Source organism: Brachionichthys hirsutus, unplaced genomic scaffold, assembly GCF_040956055.1.
Source record: "Brachionichthys hirsutus isolate HB-005 unplaced genomic scaffold, CSIRO-AGI_Bhir_v1 contig_828, whole genome shotgun sequence".
Taxonomy (NCBI): Eukaryota; Metazoa; Chordata; class Actinopteri; order Lophiiformes; family Brachionichthyidae; genus Brachionichthys; species Brachionichthys hirsutus.
This window is the reverse complement of record NW_027180744.1, coordinates 21239-36184: the sequence shown is the minus strand read 5'-3', so window position 1 is coordinate 36184 and position 14946 is coordinate 21239. Positions and strand designations below refer to the sequence as shown.

At 44.5% G+C, this 14946-nt stretch overlaps 1 protein-coding gene across 1 annotated transcript; it reads right to left on the bottom strand.

The window, feature by feature from the left end:
• Window positions 1–8629: 8629 nt before the first annotated feature.
• Window positions 8630–14946, bottom strand: LOC137916603 (nuclear receptor coactivator 5-like). The gene is made up of 10 exons (XM_068759593.1): window positions 14778–14946; window positions 14388–14495; window positions 13293–13356; window positions 11675–11932; window positions 11473–11585; window positions 11100–11229; window positions 10702–10904; window positions 10408–10612; window positions 10163–10254; window positions 8630–9581 (listed from the first exon to the last, which is right to left on the bottom strand). Exons 1-10 carry the CDS (start codon window positions 14944–14946, stop codon window positions 9001–9003), a joined length of 1923 nt encoding a protein of 640 aa, XP_068615694.1. The 3' UTR covers window positions 8630–9000.

Here is a 14946-nt window from a genome sequence, read left to right as displayed (position 1 = left end):
AAATGAGGCCTTACAGACAAAGGAAACGCGTCGGTATCCGACCGCCTCATCAACAATTAAGCATTGCTGCTTTTGCTGCTCAGGTTTGGAGGAAGTGTAAGATGCGCATCTTCACTGTGGCCCAGTTGGATGACAACAGCATCCAGATGAAGAAAGACCTGACCACGTTCCTCTATCACCTCCGAATCGATGCCATGGTGGAAGTTGTAGAAATGGTGAGTTCTACCAGGAGTAGACAGAGTTCTTCTTAACATCTTCTGTGACCAGCACCAGAAACGAGGACCGACCTGCCGGCGAACGCTTCTGCCACGCCAGCATTACAGTTGGTGCTATTGCTTGTCTCGTTCACCTCAGCACGACAGCGACATCTCGGCCTACACCTACGAGAAGACCCTGGTGATGGAGCAACGGTCGGAGATGCTCAAACAGATCAACCTGACCAAGAATGAGCGCGAGAGGGAGGTGAGACTGTTTACTTGTGGCAAAGATTTGACATTCTGAAATGCTGCACGTGTCAAATTGACCTGACGAGCTGATTCGGCACAACATGATTTGACGTTGCAACAAAAAAAAAGCCCCTCTGGACGAAAGCATATCTGAGTGGACGCATCGTCTCTGTCTGCGCCTGCTTTTCTGTCTGGAAGCGCTTTTGATTGATATGTAAAAATGATCTCCTCCAGATGACGCCTGATTCGCTGAGCGTTTAAAAACACCCCTCCTAAGCATCCTGGGCTTCTCCTTCCTTTGCTCGGTCTTTGTCTTTGCAGATCCAAAGTATCACCGATTCGTCCCGCGGGTCCATCCGCCGCAAGAACCCGGCCGCTGTGACCACCCAGCTTAGTGTGACCGAGGAGCAGCCAGCGGCCCCCAAGGAGGAGAAGCCTGAGGAGGAGGTAGGGCAGACTGAAGTGCAAAGTTCATTTGCTCACACGTCTGTCATTTTTCACGCACAACATACAGGAAGTGGGAAATGTATAGCAGATTGAACAACAGAGTAGAAACCAAACAATGATACATACAACAGCTCTAAAGTGATTTAAAGTTTGGGAGAATCCATCCTGGATATGAGGAGTACAGACAGAAAGAGCTCGCATTGCTCTGACTAAAGGTGTGTGTTTATTTAATCTGTGGCAAAGACTGAAGGGATGAAACAGCATTTATTTATTTGGGGGGGGGGGGGGGGGCGTTGTGTTGGATTATTTCTCATCTGGGTGAAATAACTTCCTGCAGTTTGCCTGGAAAGGTTAAATAACTTGATTGCGTTGTTGTGAAGAAGAAGAAGAAGAAGAACGCTGCAACTTCCTGTTGAACTGAGAGCTCTAACTTTAAGTTTATGTAAAATAGATTGTATTTTATTTTGTCTCACTCACAGCCCACAAACCGCGTAATAGTAGTAAATGTGAAAAGTCCGTCCTCTTCTCCGCTCATCTTGTAGCCAAAGTCAGCCTCTCCCCCTGTGTCCCCCCTGCCCAGGTCCAGCTCATCCATGACAACACCACCCCAGCCAGCCCTGCAACGCCCGCCGCCCAACTCAGCCCTCCAGAGGCGGCGCAGAGCCCCGGGGAGCAGGTCCAGATGACCTGGACGGAGAAGTGCGACGGGGAGCCGGCCAAGCCGCCGTGCGCCGCCACACCGCAAGGCATCAAAGACATCTTCAACATGAAGCCGTGAGTGCTCTGAATACCGGCCGAGCCATGTTCCCCGCGCCGGCGTCGGCCCGCCAGAGAAGGGGCTCCTCGGTTAGTTGTGACCATCATGTGTTTCTCTCCTTGCCATGCCGCAGCGAGTGGGAGAACCTGTAAGTACCGCGGCCTCCGCAAACCTCGTTCGGTTCATTAACGCCCCATCAAGTTGACCACATGAGCGGATGAGGGGTGGAATATTGGTGTGTGAATGAGCATCTGTTGCCTCCAGCTCCCAATCACGTAGCCCCCGCCCCCCCAACGAAGCATTTAGAGCTCACTTCCTGCTGCTCTCTTTACTCAGGAACCAGTTCAACGTGAGACGCATGCACACAGCGCTGCGGCTGAACGGAGTCATCATGAAGAAGTCCTCGGAGGCCAAGCTGGTGCTCCTCAACATGCCCGGTCCACCCAAGAACCGGACGGGCGACGAGAACTGTATCCTTCACCCGGGTTCCACCGAGAGGAGCCGGATGCGAGGGTTCTCGCCGGGTTCTCGCCGGGTTCTCACCACCAAAAACATGCAAATGAGATGAATTGGTTACGCTAAATTGTCCGTAGGTGTGAGAGTGTGGATGATCGTCTGTCTGTGTCGTGGCTCCGCAATGAACTGGCGACTTGTCCAGGGTGTATCCCGCTTCTCGCCCGTTACCTGCTGGGATTGGCTCCAGCACGACCACATAGGCCTTGTTTCATTATTGTTAATATTATTATTAGTATAAGTACCAGTAGTAGTAGTAGTAGTAATATTACAGTATTTAAGTAATATATATAGAAAGCTAATTATGACAAATGTTTCATAGACCTGAAATATTCAATCCAAAAAATCCGTCTTCAGGGAAGTATCACAAGACCCGTCAGATCTCACTTTGACTCTTCGTCTTCATCTTCGTCAGCATTGAGATGATCTCAACAAAAATACCCGATAATCTGACTGCTGTACTTTTTCAGCACCAAAACATCCAACAGACGGGAAATGCCCGATATTTCCTGAAGAGCCGGAGACAAAAACACGAGCAAACATTCCATCAGCGGCAAAGTCAGGAAAACGTTCCCGGGAGGCAGAGAAGCAGAGAGCGCGTCTGATTTCATTTCCTGCTGTTGTTAGGGAAACAACTGCACGTCAACCTGTGGAAAACAACAGGAAAACTCCTCCTGACCAATAAGAGTCTGACACATCATCACAACTTGTTTTTGATGCGAATCAAAACTGGGACGGAAAATTAACAAGGTCTATTAAGTTAACTGGCGACCTTTAAAAGCGATGTGGGGGGATTTATGGCACTGTTAATGCTGAGCCCCCAGTTCATATTATTAGTGCAGAGTCCAGAACTAGCAGTATGTGTGTGTGTATATATTAATATATATATATATAGTTTCCTTAACTCTTCTCCCTCAGACATGGAGTTCCTCGAGGTCCTCACCGAGGGTCTCAACCGGGTCCTCCTGGTTCGTGGAGGCGGCCGCGAGGTCATCACCATCTACTCCTGAAAGAGCTGCCCCCCCCCCCCCCCCCCCAACCACCACCACCACCCCTCCCCTCACCCCTGCTCCTTTGTCCCCTGTACTCCTCATCAACACTGCTTCATCATCGCGTCGCCCTTGCGTTTACTTCTGTACGGTGGTCCTTTCACACCCAAATAATAGCACCCCCGCCCCCGCCCTTCCCCTCAGCTTCCGCACCTCTCCCTCAGCTCCATCCTCAGCAGACCAGTGAGGAGCCCCCTGCCACCACATCCTTTGTTCTAGCAAGACACTAGTAGAAGTGTCGTAGGCTCCAGGGTAGTTTAGACGCCATCTAGATTTGTGTTGAAAGGTTTTCCCTTCGCCCGTCTGCCGTGAATGTTGTACTTGAGTCTGAAGGGGGGGGGTTATAGCGGAGGTGTGAACATGCATGCAAGTGTCTGTTTTAGTCTAAATAGCTGCAGATCTTAATTATTTTTCATAATTTTTTTTTTGGGGGGGGGTGGTATCAGTGGCTTCTTCTCTGAAGAAAGGCAAGCCAGCTGTCTGTTTAGTTCCCTCGTCGTGATCAGGCTCTTCCCACGGCGGTCCAGCTTGTCTGTCTTTAATGCAATATTTCTGTTTGGGGGGGGGGGGGGGGGCACTGCTACTCGTGGCGACTGTGAAATTCCCAATGATGTGTGAAGAAGACTGGAGAAGCACGCGGATCAAACATGCAGTATTATCTTTAGCAGGATCGCGTGTCGGCATGACGTCATTCCTCGTCTGAACTCATCTCTCAGTGGCTGTTTGTCCCTCGAGCCACAGTTCGTGCCAAAAAAATAAATAATGTCGACAATAAAATAAAATACAAATACGAGGCGAGTTTAGTCTGCAGACAGTGACGGATAATTAAACTGTGAATAGTCCTCGCAGGTGCGACGGCGACGCAGCCACATCTGGATCGCTCTGGCGCCTTGTTCGGTGTGAGTGTATATAGGATTTTTGTGACATCCTACTCAAATGCGTCTCGTGGAGAGAAAACTTTCCATCGCTCAGAGAAGAAATGCTGTTTTTTTTAAAACAGAAAGAAAGAAAAAACAACAACGATCAATGTTTTTATTTATTGGAAGGCATATAGGCTCCTGTCACCTCAGCAAACCTCGACACGCGTCGCACCTGCACTGTGCGCCACTGTGCAACAACTTCGATGACCTCATCGCTTTCAGTCATATCAATAACTAGTAAATGTTGTTGTTGTTTTTCATCCAGAGAACAAATTCTTATTTATGTTAACGAACAGAAGTTATTGGTTGTGTCGGGTTTTTGGACACTCAAAGATAATCGTCTAAATGTGCCATATCAAAGTATTTTTTCAAAGAGAAATATCAAATTCTATGACTTAAATTCAGAGGGAAGAAAAGAAAGCCGAGGTCACCCCGCAGATGATAACCGAATGTTCAGACCTGCTTAAATGTGCATTGATCATCTATTGATTGTTTATAGGGAGTAGTCTAAACAAAGAGGACAGTGGCTGCTGTCGCTCAGAAACGCACTTTGTCCTCGAGACTGAACTCTATGCAGTAGACGGTGTGATTTTAGAGCATCTATTCTAGACTGATTCAGATTTGAGCCTCGCGTCCCTGACCTACATGAGCAAAAGCATACCAAGGTTCAAGAAGTGCGTCTTGAAAGGAATAGTGCAATAGTGGAAATCTGGACCCATGTGATCATCTTATTTATTTTTTTACTCATATATTTTGTATATGTAGATTTTGGAAGTCTTAAGAAGAAGAAAAAAGGAAGAATCGTCATTCTGACCAGGGACGGTTGCCAATTTACTTTGATGTTTTATTTTTATTTTGGTCATTTGCACTCATAGTAGAACTATAAATATAAATAAATCCATATACACACAGCATATATACAAAGTAAGGAATCAAAACAAATTAGTTTCTAGAACTATTTAAAGACAGTATTAAATGTTTTTAGTGTTGCTCGAATGTCTGACCATTTGTTGTGAATGCTGCTAGTATCAATAGATTTATTTGTACTGTAAATAGAGACGATTAAAGCAACAGTAACGATCAAGTGCAAAAGGGTATAGATAGATATACATATCAGTGGCAGTGTGTGTCAACCAAGACCAGGCTGTGGACTTACGGCCTGCGACTTCTGGACAGGCTGAGTTTTCTCTTTGCCTATAAAGTGATCCTGAACACCATGATGCAATATTAAAACTTCACAAAAAAATGTACAATAAAATGTACCACCCATTTCTTTTCCCTCTTGGTTGTCAGCATCTTAAATCCAATCAGATTAAGATCACAAATGATTAAAACGTACTATAGCTAAATGACTCACCGAAATATATCAGATATAAAAGTGTACCTTTGTTTGTACGTTTTAAATAAGCCTAAATATGAGACCTGTGCTCCCAGTTTTCAAAACGTTTAGGGTGCCAAGTGATGAAGATTTTCTTTAATACGCTTGTTCTTAATTAACGCTGAGAGGTTCTTTAATGGTCAAATCAGGTTTATTTTAGAAAAACATGTGTTGGATTTGTTTCCACAACATTGCCTGAATCGACCGAGCCTTCAAAAAAAAAAAGATTATTTAAAAGTAAAGGCATCTAATGTCGATGGGCGATTCGTTTATTTACTTGATTCTAAATGTTTTCTAATTGTTTGCATGGTAATATGTTTGTTTTAGTGGTTTCTATAGTGATGACTTGCGTATTCAAGGTATCCCTAGAGGGTAAAACGGTCAAGTCAACAACACGCGACTCAACCTTGAAAACAAGTCTTTTACCAAAAAAGAAAAAAAAAAAAAAACCTAAACCAAGATAAAGTATGAGTTCACTGTATTGTTACCGTATAATTCAGTCCAATGTGACGTAATAAGAGCTTTTGAGTTTGTGAATGAATGGGCCACATGATTGGTCGTCCCATCATTGTAGATATTTATCACTGAGTCAGAGATGCTCTAATCGACTTGTGTTGTCTTCTGTTGTACGCTGTTCTATCACTGTGGACAAAGTCTTAGAGTTCTGTAGGATTATGTGCAATATTGTTCTCGCATTGCTTCCATTTTCACACCGTCTTGTTTTTTTTTCTTCTCTTAAAAACAATCGGAGACGTCGGCGCTCACTCACATCATCCAAATGTTTTGTTACCAATAAAGATCGACGGTGTTCATCCCAAATGTGGCTGAGACTGCAAAGCACTTTACACCGAGAGGCTTCTGTGACGCCATCAGTCTGGGGGGGGGGGGGGGGGTGCAACAGAGCCAACCTGCTGATGCTCTGCTCCACACCGACCTCTAGTGGCACATGAGTGTATTACAGTCAGCGGGAACGGATACATGTTCAGTTTCCTGCAGTAATTGAGACCTGATTCTGCTGATTGCATCTATTCATTTGGACACTTTAGCATGCATCACTTTTATTTCCTTGTTTTTGTCAAACTTCTTGAAAATAATAATTCTAACTGTTAAATTTGATAGTGCTTGTCACTTTGTATGTGTGAAGTGAGCCTGCCCAGAACCTCTCATCCACCCTGCAGCACTCCATCAACCCTCTTCACCCCATCCAACCTAAATCCCTGGTCCCCCCCACACCCCACCCCAGCAACTAAATGCACCCAGCTCTGTATTTTAAATGTGACTGCAGTATAATTCTGAAAAAATGATCAAAGATTATAAAACTTGCGCTTCCAATACTGGTACTGGCTCTGCTTGCACGGCACAAGATACCTGACTTTAAAAAAACAAACAGCACGCCCCCCCCCCCCAACTGATCCATGACTGAGATCAGATCCTTTGCCTGCACAACTGTAGCATGAGACAAAGTTGCCGGTGATCATTACCCAGTCTCCATCCTTAAATGGATATTAAGGGCTCTGAAACACATCTGTTACCGGGTTGAGGAGGCCGTCCCATTAGGATGCCAACAGAACCCCCCCCAAAACAAAAACAAAACACAAATCCCTTGTTATAAGAGGACGGTCTGTAGCCGAGATAAGTTTGGACCATTCAGCATATTTTCGCAGGCGATGCTGGAAGCGAATCAAGAGGCCTCATTTCAAAGTCGCTTTTTGGGAGTCAGAGGACAAAGTGAAGTCTGTCAACGCAGTGCAAGCAGAGCTGCATTCCAGTGATGTTGTGTAACTCAGTGCATGCATGCAATTACCCTGAACAAGGTGTATTGAAAATATATTGGGTGTTCTGTGGTATAAAAGTAGTTTTGTTTTAATCAGAAGGTTTTCCTTCTAGTGGAATGGGTTTGTTTCTTTCCTTAGGACTGGTCAATCATTGTATTCTAGACGAATATTACAGGATTCTGTTTTTTACGGTGGGTTTGTTGACCAGGTCTTCTCGTGTGTCAAATATTACCTGCAGATAAACTGATTACCAAAGTATATTTCAGTTATAAATATGTGCTCCAGTGAATTATAAGCATTTTAATACTGTATCTTTTTAATAAGTTTCAGGAGTTGTCAGTTAGTTGGAATCTATTCTTCTTCCACCTCACTAATCAGAGAGCCGAGGTTCCAGGAGTAACCTTAAAACAAATTACGGAGATTCCTAAAAATCTACAATTTGATAAAAGTTTAGTTGTATCTGACTGGCCATAAAACTGTGGATATAAATCTATTTATTATCCAGTCAATAACTCTGTGTAGTGTTCAGAAGGAACATTCAGTCAACTTCAATTAAAAAATTAAATAAAATAAAAATTATTTAGTGCGAAACTTCTTTCCGAGACAAAGGTTGAAAACATCAAACTTTAGTGTGTCTATTGAGGCCCAGCAAAATCCATCCAAATAGTCACACTCCTAAATCCTTGATTTTGCATGGCTTCTAATAAAATTCAGCTCGAGAAGAAGCACGCTGTATATTTTGCCACCACAGAACAGGACGGCTTTTTCAGGTCTAAAGTTTGTGGCATCAGATCTTTACTGGGATTGAGAGCGTAGTATTTAACAGCAAGTACCAGTACTTCAGAGGAGTAAATAGAGGTTCGGTTTTGATTCACTGGAGCTGCGGGAAACATTTTGTACGGATGCCTGATGTTGACCATATAAACACTTAAGACGCTAGTGTCAGTAAGTCCCCCCCCGAATCGTTCATTACTCTCCCCTGATACTGCACCTAGTCTCATGGTAAAGCAGTAGTGTTTCCTTCAGTTTAGTGGGAGTGTGTGTGTGTGTGTTCATGTGCACTTGTAACTGCTGGGGGGGCAGGAGTGGGACGGGGCAATGTGTAAATAAATCAAATACAGTTAGTGTGGAGGTGTTTCTTTTGTGTCAGTGCAAGTTAAATATTCGAAAATAAAATTATGTATTATTCTCTGTTGTGTTTCATGGTACATTTAAAAAAAAAAAGAGACAAAAGTAGTTTTATCTCACATTTCAAATGCTTCTATCTCGATGGCTTCTGGCGGTACCCCGTTCCATTTTATATATGTCAGCACAAAATGCAATAAACCAACTCCATTTTATTAAAGCAAATGTGTCACGTCTTTAATAATGTCTCCTTATCACAATGGAAATGTTACAATAAAAAAAAGAAAAGAAGATTGTGGAAGGGAAATAACTAAGGAATCCGTTTACACGAGTCATGAAGCAAAAACAGTTCATAACATGGTGAATCACAAGTTTAACCCACATGTACAAAGTCAGAATAATTATCTGGAAGAGTCAATTGAACTGAACAGGAACTCAACTAAAACATAAAAGCATGTACAAAACATCCCTACAGGCTACTTCTACAGCGCGGCTAACTTCACTGCACAAAGAACTCGCCGCGCCGTCTGTGAGAGACGGCGCGGCGAGCCTCACATCAGGGGGAACCATTCGCTACTCACTACAGGGCTTTAGTAATGCTGGGAATACATGGACATAGACGGGATCTGGCTCATTCCAGGTGCCGGTCTGGGAGGTTGCTGCTGAGAGGCAGCAGTGCCCACGCCCACCAAGGGGTTAAGGGACGATCCACTCTGGATGAGGGTGTCCAGAGCTTTCTGTACGCTTGGGTTGTCGAAATTGATTCCTGAAGTCGAGCTGGGGACTCTCTGACCGGCTGGTGTGAACGTGACCGGTATGCGGCCCTGCGGGGGGGCATAACCCTGGGATGCAGATGGAAGGGGGCCTGGCATGGCTTGGCGTGGCGGATTCTGGGCGGGAGACGGGCCTAGAGAGCCGTAGGCCTGTGACTGGGGAGCAGTGGCTGCTCCAGAGGCCGCCGACAGCCCAGTTCCACTATTGAACATGCTGAGGATCTTAGCCTGCAGCTCCTGCTGATGGTTGGGGTTGGTGGAGGCACTTGGGCCAGTTGCTAGGCTCAGGTGGCTGGACTGCGGGGGCATCAGGTTAGAATGGGATGGAGGAGGAAGTCCAGCAGTCGAGGATGGAATGACAGGGTGTCCCGATGAAGGAGCTGGAACATGGACTGCAGCTGGAAATCACAAACTCTGTTACAGACAAAGCGTCCTGCTTCCCAGCACAGAAGAGTAAAGCAATGTTTCAATACAAGAGCATCTCAGGACAGGTTCGAGTCTCTGGTAGCAAAATGTGTTTCCAGGCGGACACCGAAATAGTCTCTGGTTACGGTAAAGTGTTTCTCCCTGCAAAGATCCGTTTGACAAATGGAACAATTGTCACGTGGGAATGCATTGGTTTACTCCCAAAAGAGCTGGTGGTGGCAGTTTGGGAAGCTGAAGAAATTAAATGGCTCAACAGATATTGATACCAAACAAATATCGGTATCTGTTCATTTTCATCGTCCAGGCATCAAAGAGGCTGCCTGTTTAAATAAACTAAACTATTTCAATTTAAAATTCCAGCATGCTTCTGTATTAAAAGACATTGTGAAGATGAGATGAAGTCGAGGGTTCAGCATCTGCCAGATTCACAGAGTTGTGAAGGGACCAGCTATACTCAGATAATTGTCCTATGGCCATGTTAACACAGGCCAAAATAACTCCACGTTGGACGTTGTAACATTGCAGAAATAATTGTGTTTACTTCTCCGCGTACCTGAAAGAGGGTCTGCAGTACTCCGTAGCAGCCGGGCTCTTTTGTCCTTCAGGTAAGCAATGAGGCCATCTAATTCATCTGGGGTTACAAACCTAGCCAGAGAACCCAGAGGAAAGAAATCATCGTGACGCAACATGCAAAACGCTAACAAAGTGTAACAGAAACATTATACGTGTTATATAATCACTCAGATGTTAACTCATAATTCATTAACACGTCTAATGATATTAAACCAGACACTGCACCTGTTTTCAGACAGCAGTGTGATGGAGGTGAGCACAGAAACAGGGTGACTCTCCCTGTCGGCTTCCCTGAGCAACACGTCGTCCGCCATCTTGGCCGCCTTTCTGGCGATCTCTTCGCGCTCCTTTTCACGGTTTTCCACTTTGTAAGCATCGTAGTTGTGGGCGACCAACATCATGGCGTCCTGCATCGGCATGTTTCGATGCTCTGGAGCAACGAGGACACAATAACAGAGAGCTCTGAAATGCCGTCCCCTTCGCTCTTCATCACCTTCACAGTGCAAACGTTTCATTTACCCTGCGGTGTTCCAAACAAGATGTTCACCGTGCAGGAGCGGTGCACCTGGTGCTGCTGGGTGATGATGATGGCGAAGGGCGTGCGGGCTCGGCCTACGTCCTCCAGAGCCTGGGTTAGTGACACCTCAGTGTTGAGGAAAATCAGATCCACCACCATGCCCAGGTCACGCACCTTTCGCCCAACTGTCTCAGCGTACTCCCGACTGTTGTTTGTCAAGCACAAGTCCAGACAGGAGGGCGGGCACGCACGCACGCACACACACACACACGCACACACACACACACACACACACACACGCACACACACAATATGAAATGACAACATTCCAAGTATCGATCAAATACTTGCAGACGTTTGTGGATCTGTGTTCGATGTAGAAAACAAGGACTGGACTTACTTCTGCGCCTTGTTGACGACAATCACAGAACAGTCAACAGGCCGGTCGGCATCGTAACGCCGCTGAAGCTCTTCGTAGTACTGTCGATATAACTCGTTTCGCCGACGCTCTTCTGGTCGAACGCGATCATCTAGTGTTTATTAGATGTGAATTACGTCTCCGCCAGGTCAAATCAGATTAAGGTCAAAATTCAACGAGACTAGTTCATTCATTATGGAGTCTTGTGTCTTCCGTTAGGCCTGTTGTGTCCAGCTATGCTGGACACAAATGAAAATTGTAATCTGCACAGTAAAGATTAGATGTGCTGCTACAGAAACATATGACTAAAGTGAAATCATTTAACACACAAGCTGGTTAAGTACAGAGCACATACCTTCTGGCTCACGGCGTCCATTCCAGGGATCTCTGAAAGCCTCCCTGTAGGTTTCATCCTTCCTCCTGTAATACTCTTCAGCTCCACCTCGGTAATATCGGTCAAAGTCCTCTCTGCGGTACGAAAATATGTCGGGTTCAGACAAGAATGCGTCCACTTACTTCTAGATACCAAAATAAGGGTCGGCATCATCGGTATTCACCTGTACGTCGCATCCCGCGCGTCACCTCTGGGCTCTTTGTCTCTGCTCTCTGAGCTGCGGTAGCGGTAATCAGGGTCACGGGAATGGGGACCCGGCCTCGACTCTCTACTCGGGTCCCTCCCATCACGGCTCTCGCGAGGCTCACGTCCATCACGAGACTCCCGTCCTTCCCGAGGCTCGCGTCCCTCGCGGCCAAAAAGAGGCGAGCGCGACCGAGGCCGAGCCTCCTTGCCGTCTCCATAGGTGCCGTAGGGGGCCCTGAGAGGGGTGCTTTTGATTAATACAAGGAAGGTCAATAGTCAAACACTATTAAAGGATGACAGGAACTTCTGTCCTTGCTTGTGAAGGCAGGTCCACAGTCGGCATATGAAATGCAATAAAATAAGTTATATATATATATATATAATAAGTGCATTAATTCAGATCGGACCAAAGGGTGAGATTTGTGATGCGATCCCCTTTGCAAAAAGATGGAGCAAGTTCATTCCAGGAGATGCAACCTTTCAACGATCTTTTCCAGCGATCCGTGTACGCATTACGCAACGTAAGGATTCATCAAGTGTTTGAGGTTGGTTGACGTGAAATGACGCACCACATCCGTAAACCCTTGTGCATTTTAGCTCAATCAAGTACAATGATTTGTGTTTTGGCGTTCAGGTTTCCTCAAGAAACGAGTGAAATGGACCCGCAGGTCTGGCATGGGATGAATTGACACATTTAAAAATATCCAACAAGAGAAGCATTTAGTTTCTGAGCAAACTGCAGAAATGGACACCATTTGTCTCTCACCTAATATTTATTGAAATCGCAAGAATGAGTTCAATTTATTTTCACAACGTTTGAAAGGGATAGTTGACGTACAAATATTTTAGAAGTGGAAAAGAAAACCAGCAGCATGGAGCAATCCATTTCCTTTTAAGGTAACTTTGCCCGGAATAAAAGGATTTTGTTAGAGTCATAGATTTACGACAACTGGTTCCGAGGGTTTTGCCGTTTGCCGACTCGGTTTGAGTTTCCCCCATGTTAAATTACCGCGAGTATATTAGGCCACGTCGTGATGTGGAAAATATCCGAGCAGAAAGAGGCATTGTCCTCCCGGTGGACATCGTGGGTGAGACCGCAGAAACTGTCGCACACTCGATTTGCTCGCTTTCCGGTTTGTCGTAGAAACACCTCATAAACAGACGAGTGCGGTCGTGTAGTCGATGTAGTCGCGAGTCCCATAGGTTGTAAGTCGACGACCCCCTGTCGTTTCAAGAAGGGGTCCCCACTTTAATTCCTCATGCAGGTAGTGAGACAGCACCGTCACTGGCTTCACATTAATGTTTACATATTAGGATTAAATGTGAAACAAGTGGATATACACAACAGGATAGTGTAAAGAACACAAGCACTGAGAAGCCATAAGGCAATAATCTTTTCAACAAAAACACTCCAGATTTAAGTCAAGTGGCTTTTCTCTTTATTTCAACAGTTCCGTAAACGTCGACTATCAATAGAAAACTTGTACACCAGCTTCCATCAAGCAAATGAAATGAAAGTCGAGAATGTTTTAATCGTTAAAACCGGCACCTGAATGACGAGGGTAGTTCCTCACACCCATTTTGCGTTACTTTACCTTCGAGGAGGGCTCTGCTGGGATTGAGGTTTAGCTTGCCGTCGCTCCACTGCCATATTTACATCTGAAAATAAATCAATCCAAACGTTGAACATGACAGTGACATATAAATCAGCTCAAACGTTCACGCAGGCGCGGCCACGACAACACTTCCACGATTCAAATGAAAATGAGCTCCAATATCCAAGCGTGGAAATCCAAACTGGGCGAGTCAAAACGCAGAAAATCGAGTTGACAAATACGTCAAACTCAGTTCGAGATGAACTGAAGAAATTCTTTTTTCGCTTCAAAATTCGACAAACGCAAATGGAGCTTGAACGTGCGATACGATTTTGTGGCTGAGCTTCAACTAGTGATCCTTTTACTTCCCGATTAATTTACTGATTATTATCATGATCAACCGATGATCAAACCTTTGAAATTGTGAAAAATGTCCGGAAATTGTGAAAAATGTCCGTCGTTTCGAAGAATCAAAAATATATATTTTTTATTCTTAGATTAGCCCACAACCAAGCCAACAAATACTGTCGAGCAAATGCCAACAATCCATTTTCTAGGAAGAAAATGACTGAAATTGTTGTGGTTTTTATAATATATAACAATTACTAATCATTTTATGCATTTCTCATTATAACTCCATCTTCAAGATGAAATTTAGCTATGTTCATTAAATCCAGTTTAAAAAGGCTTAGTTGAAAATAACAATAATCTAGACGCATCTTTGTTGTGGAACAAATCATACAATCTTAAATTTGCTGCAATTTGTTTCCTGCATCGTTCATACCTGTCGTACATATTACAGGTACAGTATTTCATTTATAAGGGGCATCATATCCACATCATGACAAATGGCATTAAAAAAGAGTTTATTTTTGGCCGACAATTACATTTATTTGAACGATTAAAAGACATCTAACTTCCACAGATGAGCTTTATTCACAGAAAGGCATTGATGAGTTAATTCTTACAAAAACATCTTTATTTTTCTTTAGCGCCAGTTTACAAGAAAAGATTAACGTCAGGATCGACACTCAACACGAGTCGTATCCTTTTTGGCCAGATATTTGCACCTACAGTATTGCAGACGAGGCTTACCTATTTTATAACTTTTATAGATTCGACCTTTTTGGGCCGCCTTTGCAGCCTCGGCTTCTTCAATGCGCTCAAATTGTACAAATCCAAACCCACGAAACATGGATACGCCTGGAAGAGGAACATTTTAAGTGGTACAAATGACTTTGAAGGGCATTTTCGACACCTACCCATTTTGCAAAATGATCATTCGTTACACCTTTAGTTTGTAAATGCCTGCTTGCCACGAGAAATCAAGACTGACACTGATCAAGCTAAAGCTACTAAACATCTATGCGCACTTTTTGCACAACTGTTTAGAAAAAAGTTTAACTGTGGCATTCACGGATGGCCCGCTCAATTCAAATAGTTGTCATGAATTGGAAACTTAAGGCTTATATTGCATTTACTAACCAGTGATCTTCCCATACGGGCTGAACATTTCGTCCAAATCCTTTGTTGTCATGTCGGAGGTCGGCAAATTCCCAACAAAAATCCTTCTCTCCAAATCTCTTGGATCGTTACTGCTGCAGGTGCGTGAAAAACGCCCTGGTGACGTGCTGTGGCTTCTTCGGCGAGACAT

Bases quoted from the DNA above. Each gene is read 5' to 3' on its own strand.
- LOC137916603 (XM_068759593.1), bottom strand. From the start codon at position 14,946: ATGTCTCGCCGAAGAAGCCACAGCACGTCACCAGGGCGTTTTTCACGC. The intron at 14,496-14,777 runs GTTAGTAAATGC...TTCCTCTTCCAG, and splicing joins CCCGTATGGGAAGATCACTG to GCGTATCCATGTTTCGTGGG. The intron at 11,933-13,292 runs GTAAAGTAACGC...CACCCCTCTCAG, and splicing joins CAGCAGAGCCCTCCTCGAAG to GGCCCCCTACGGCACCTATG.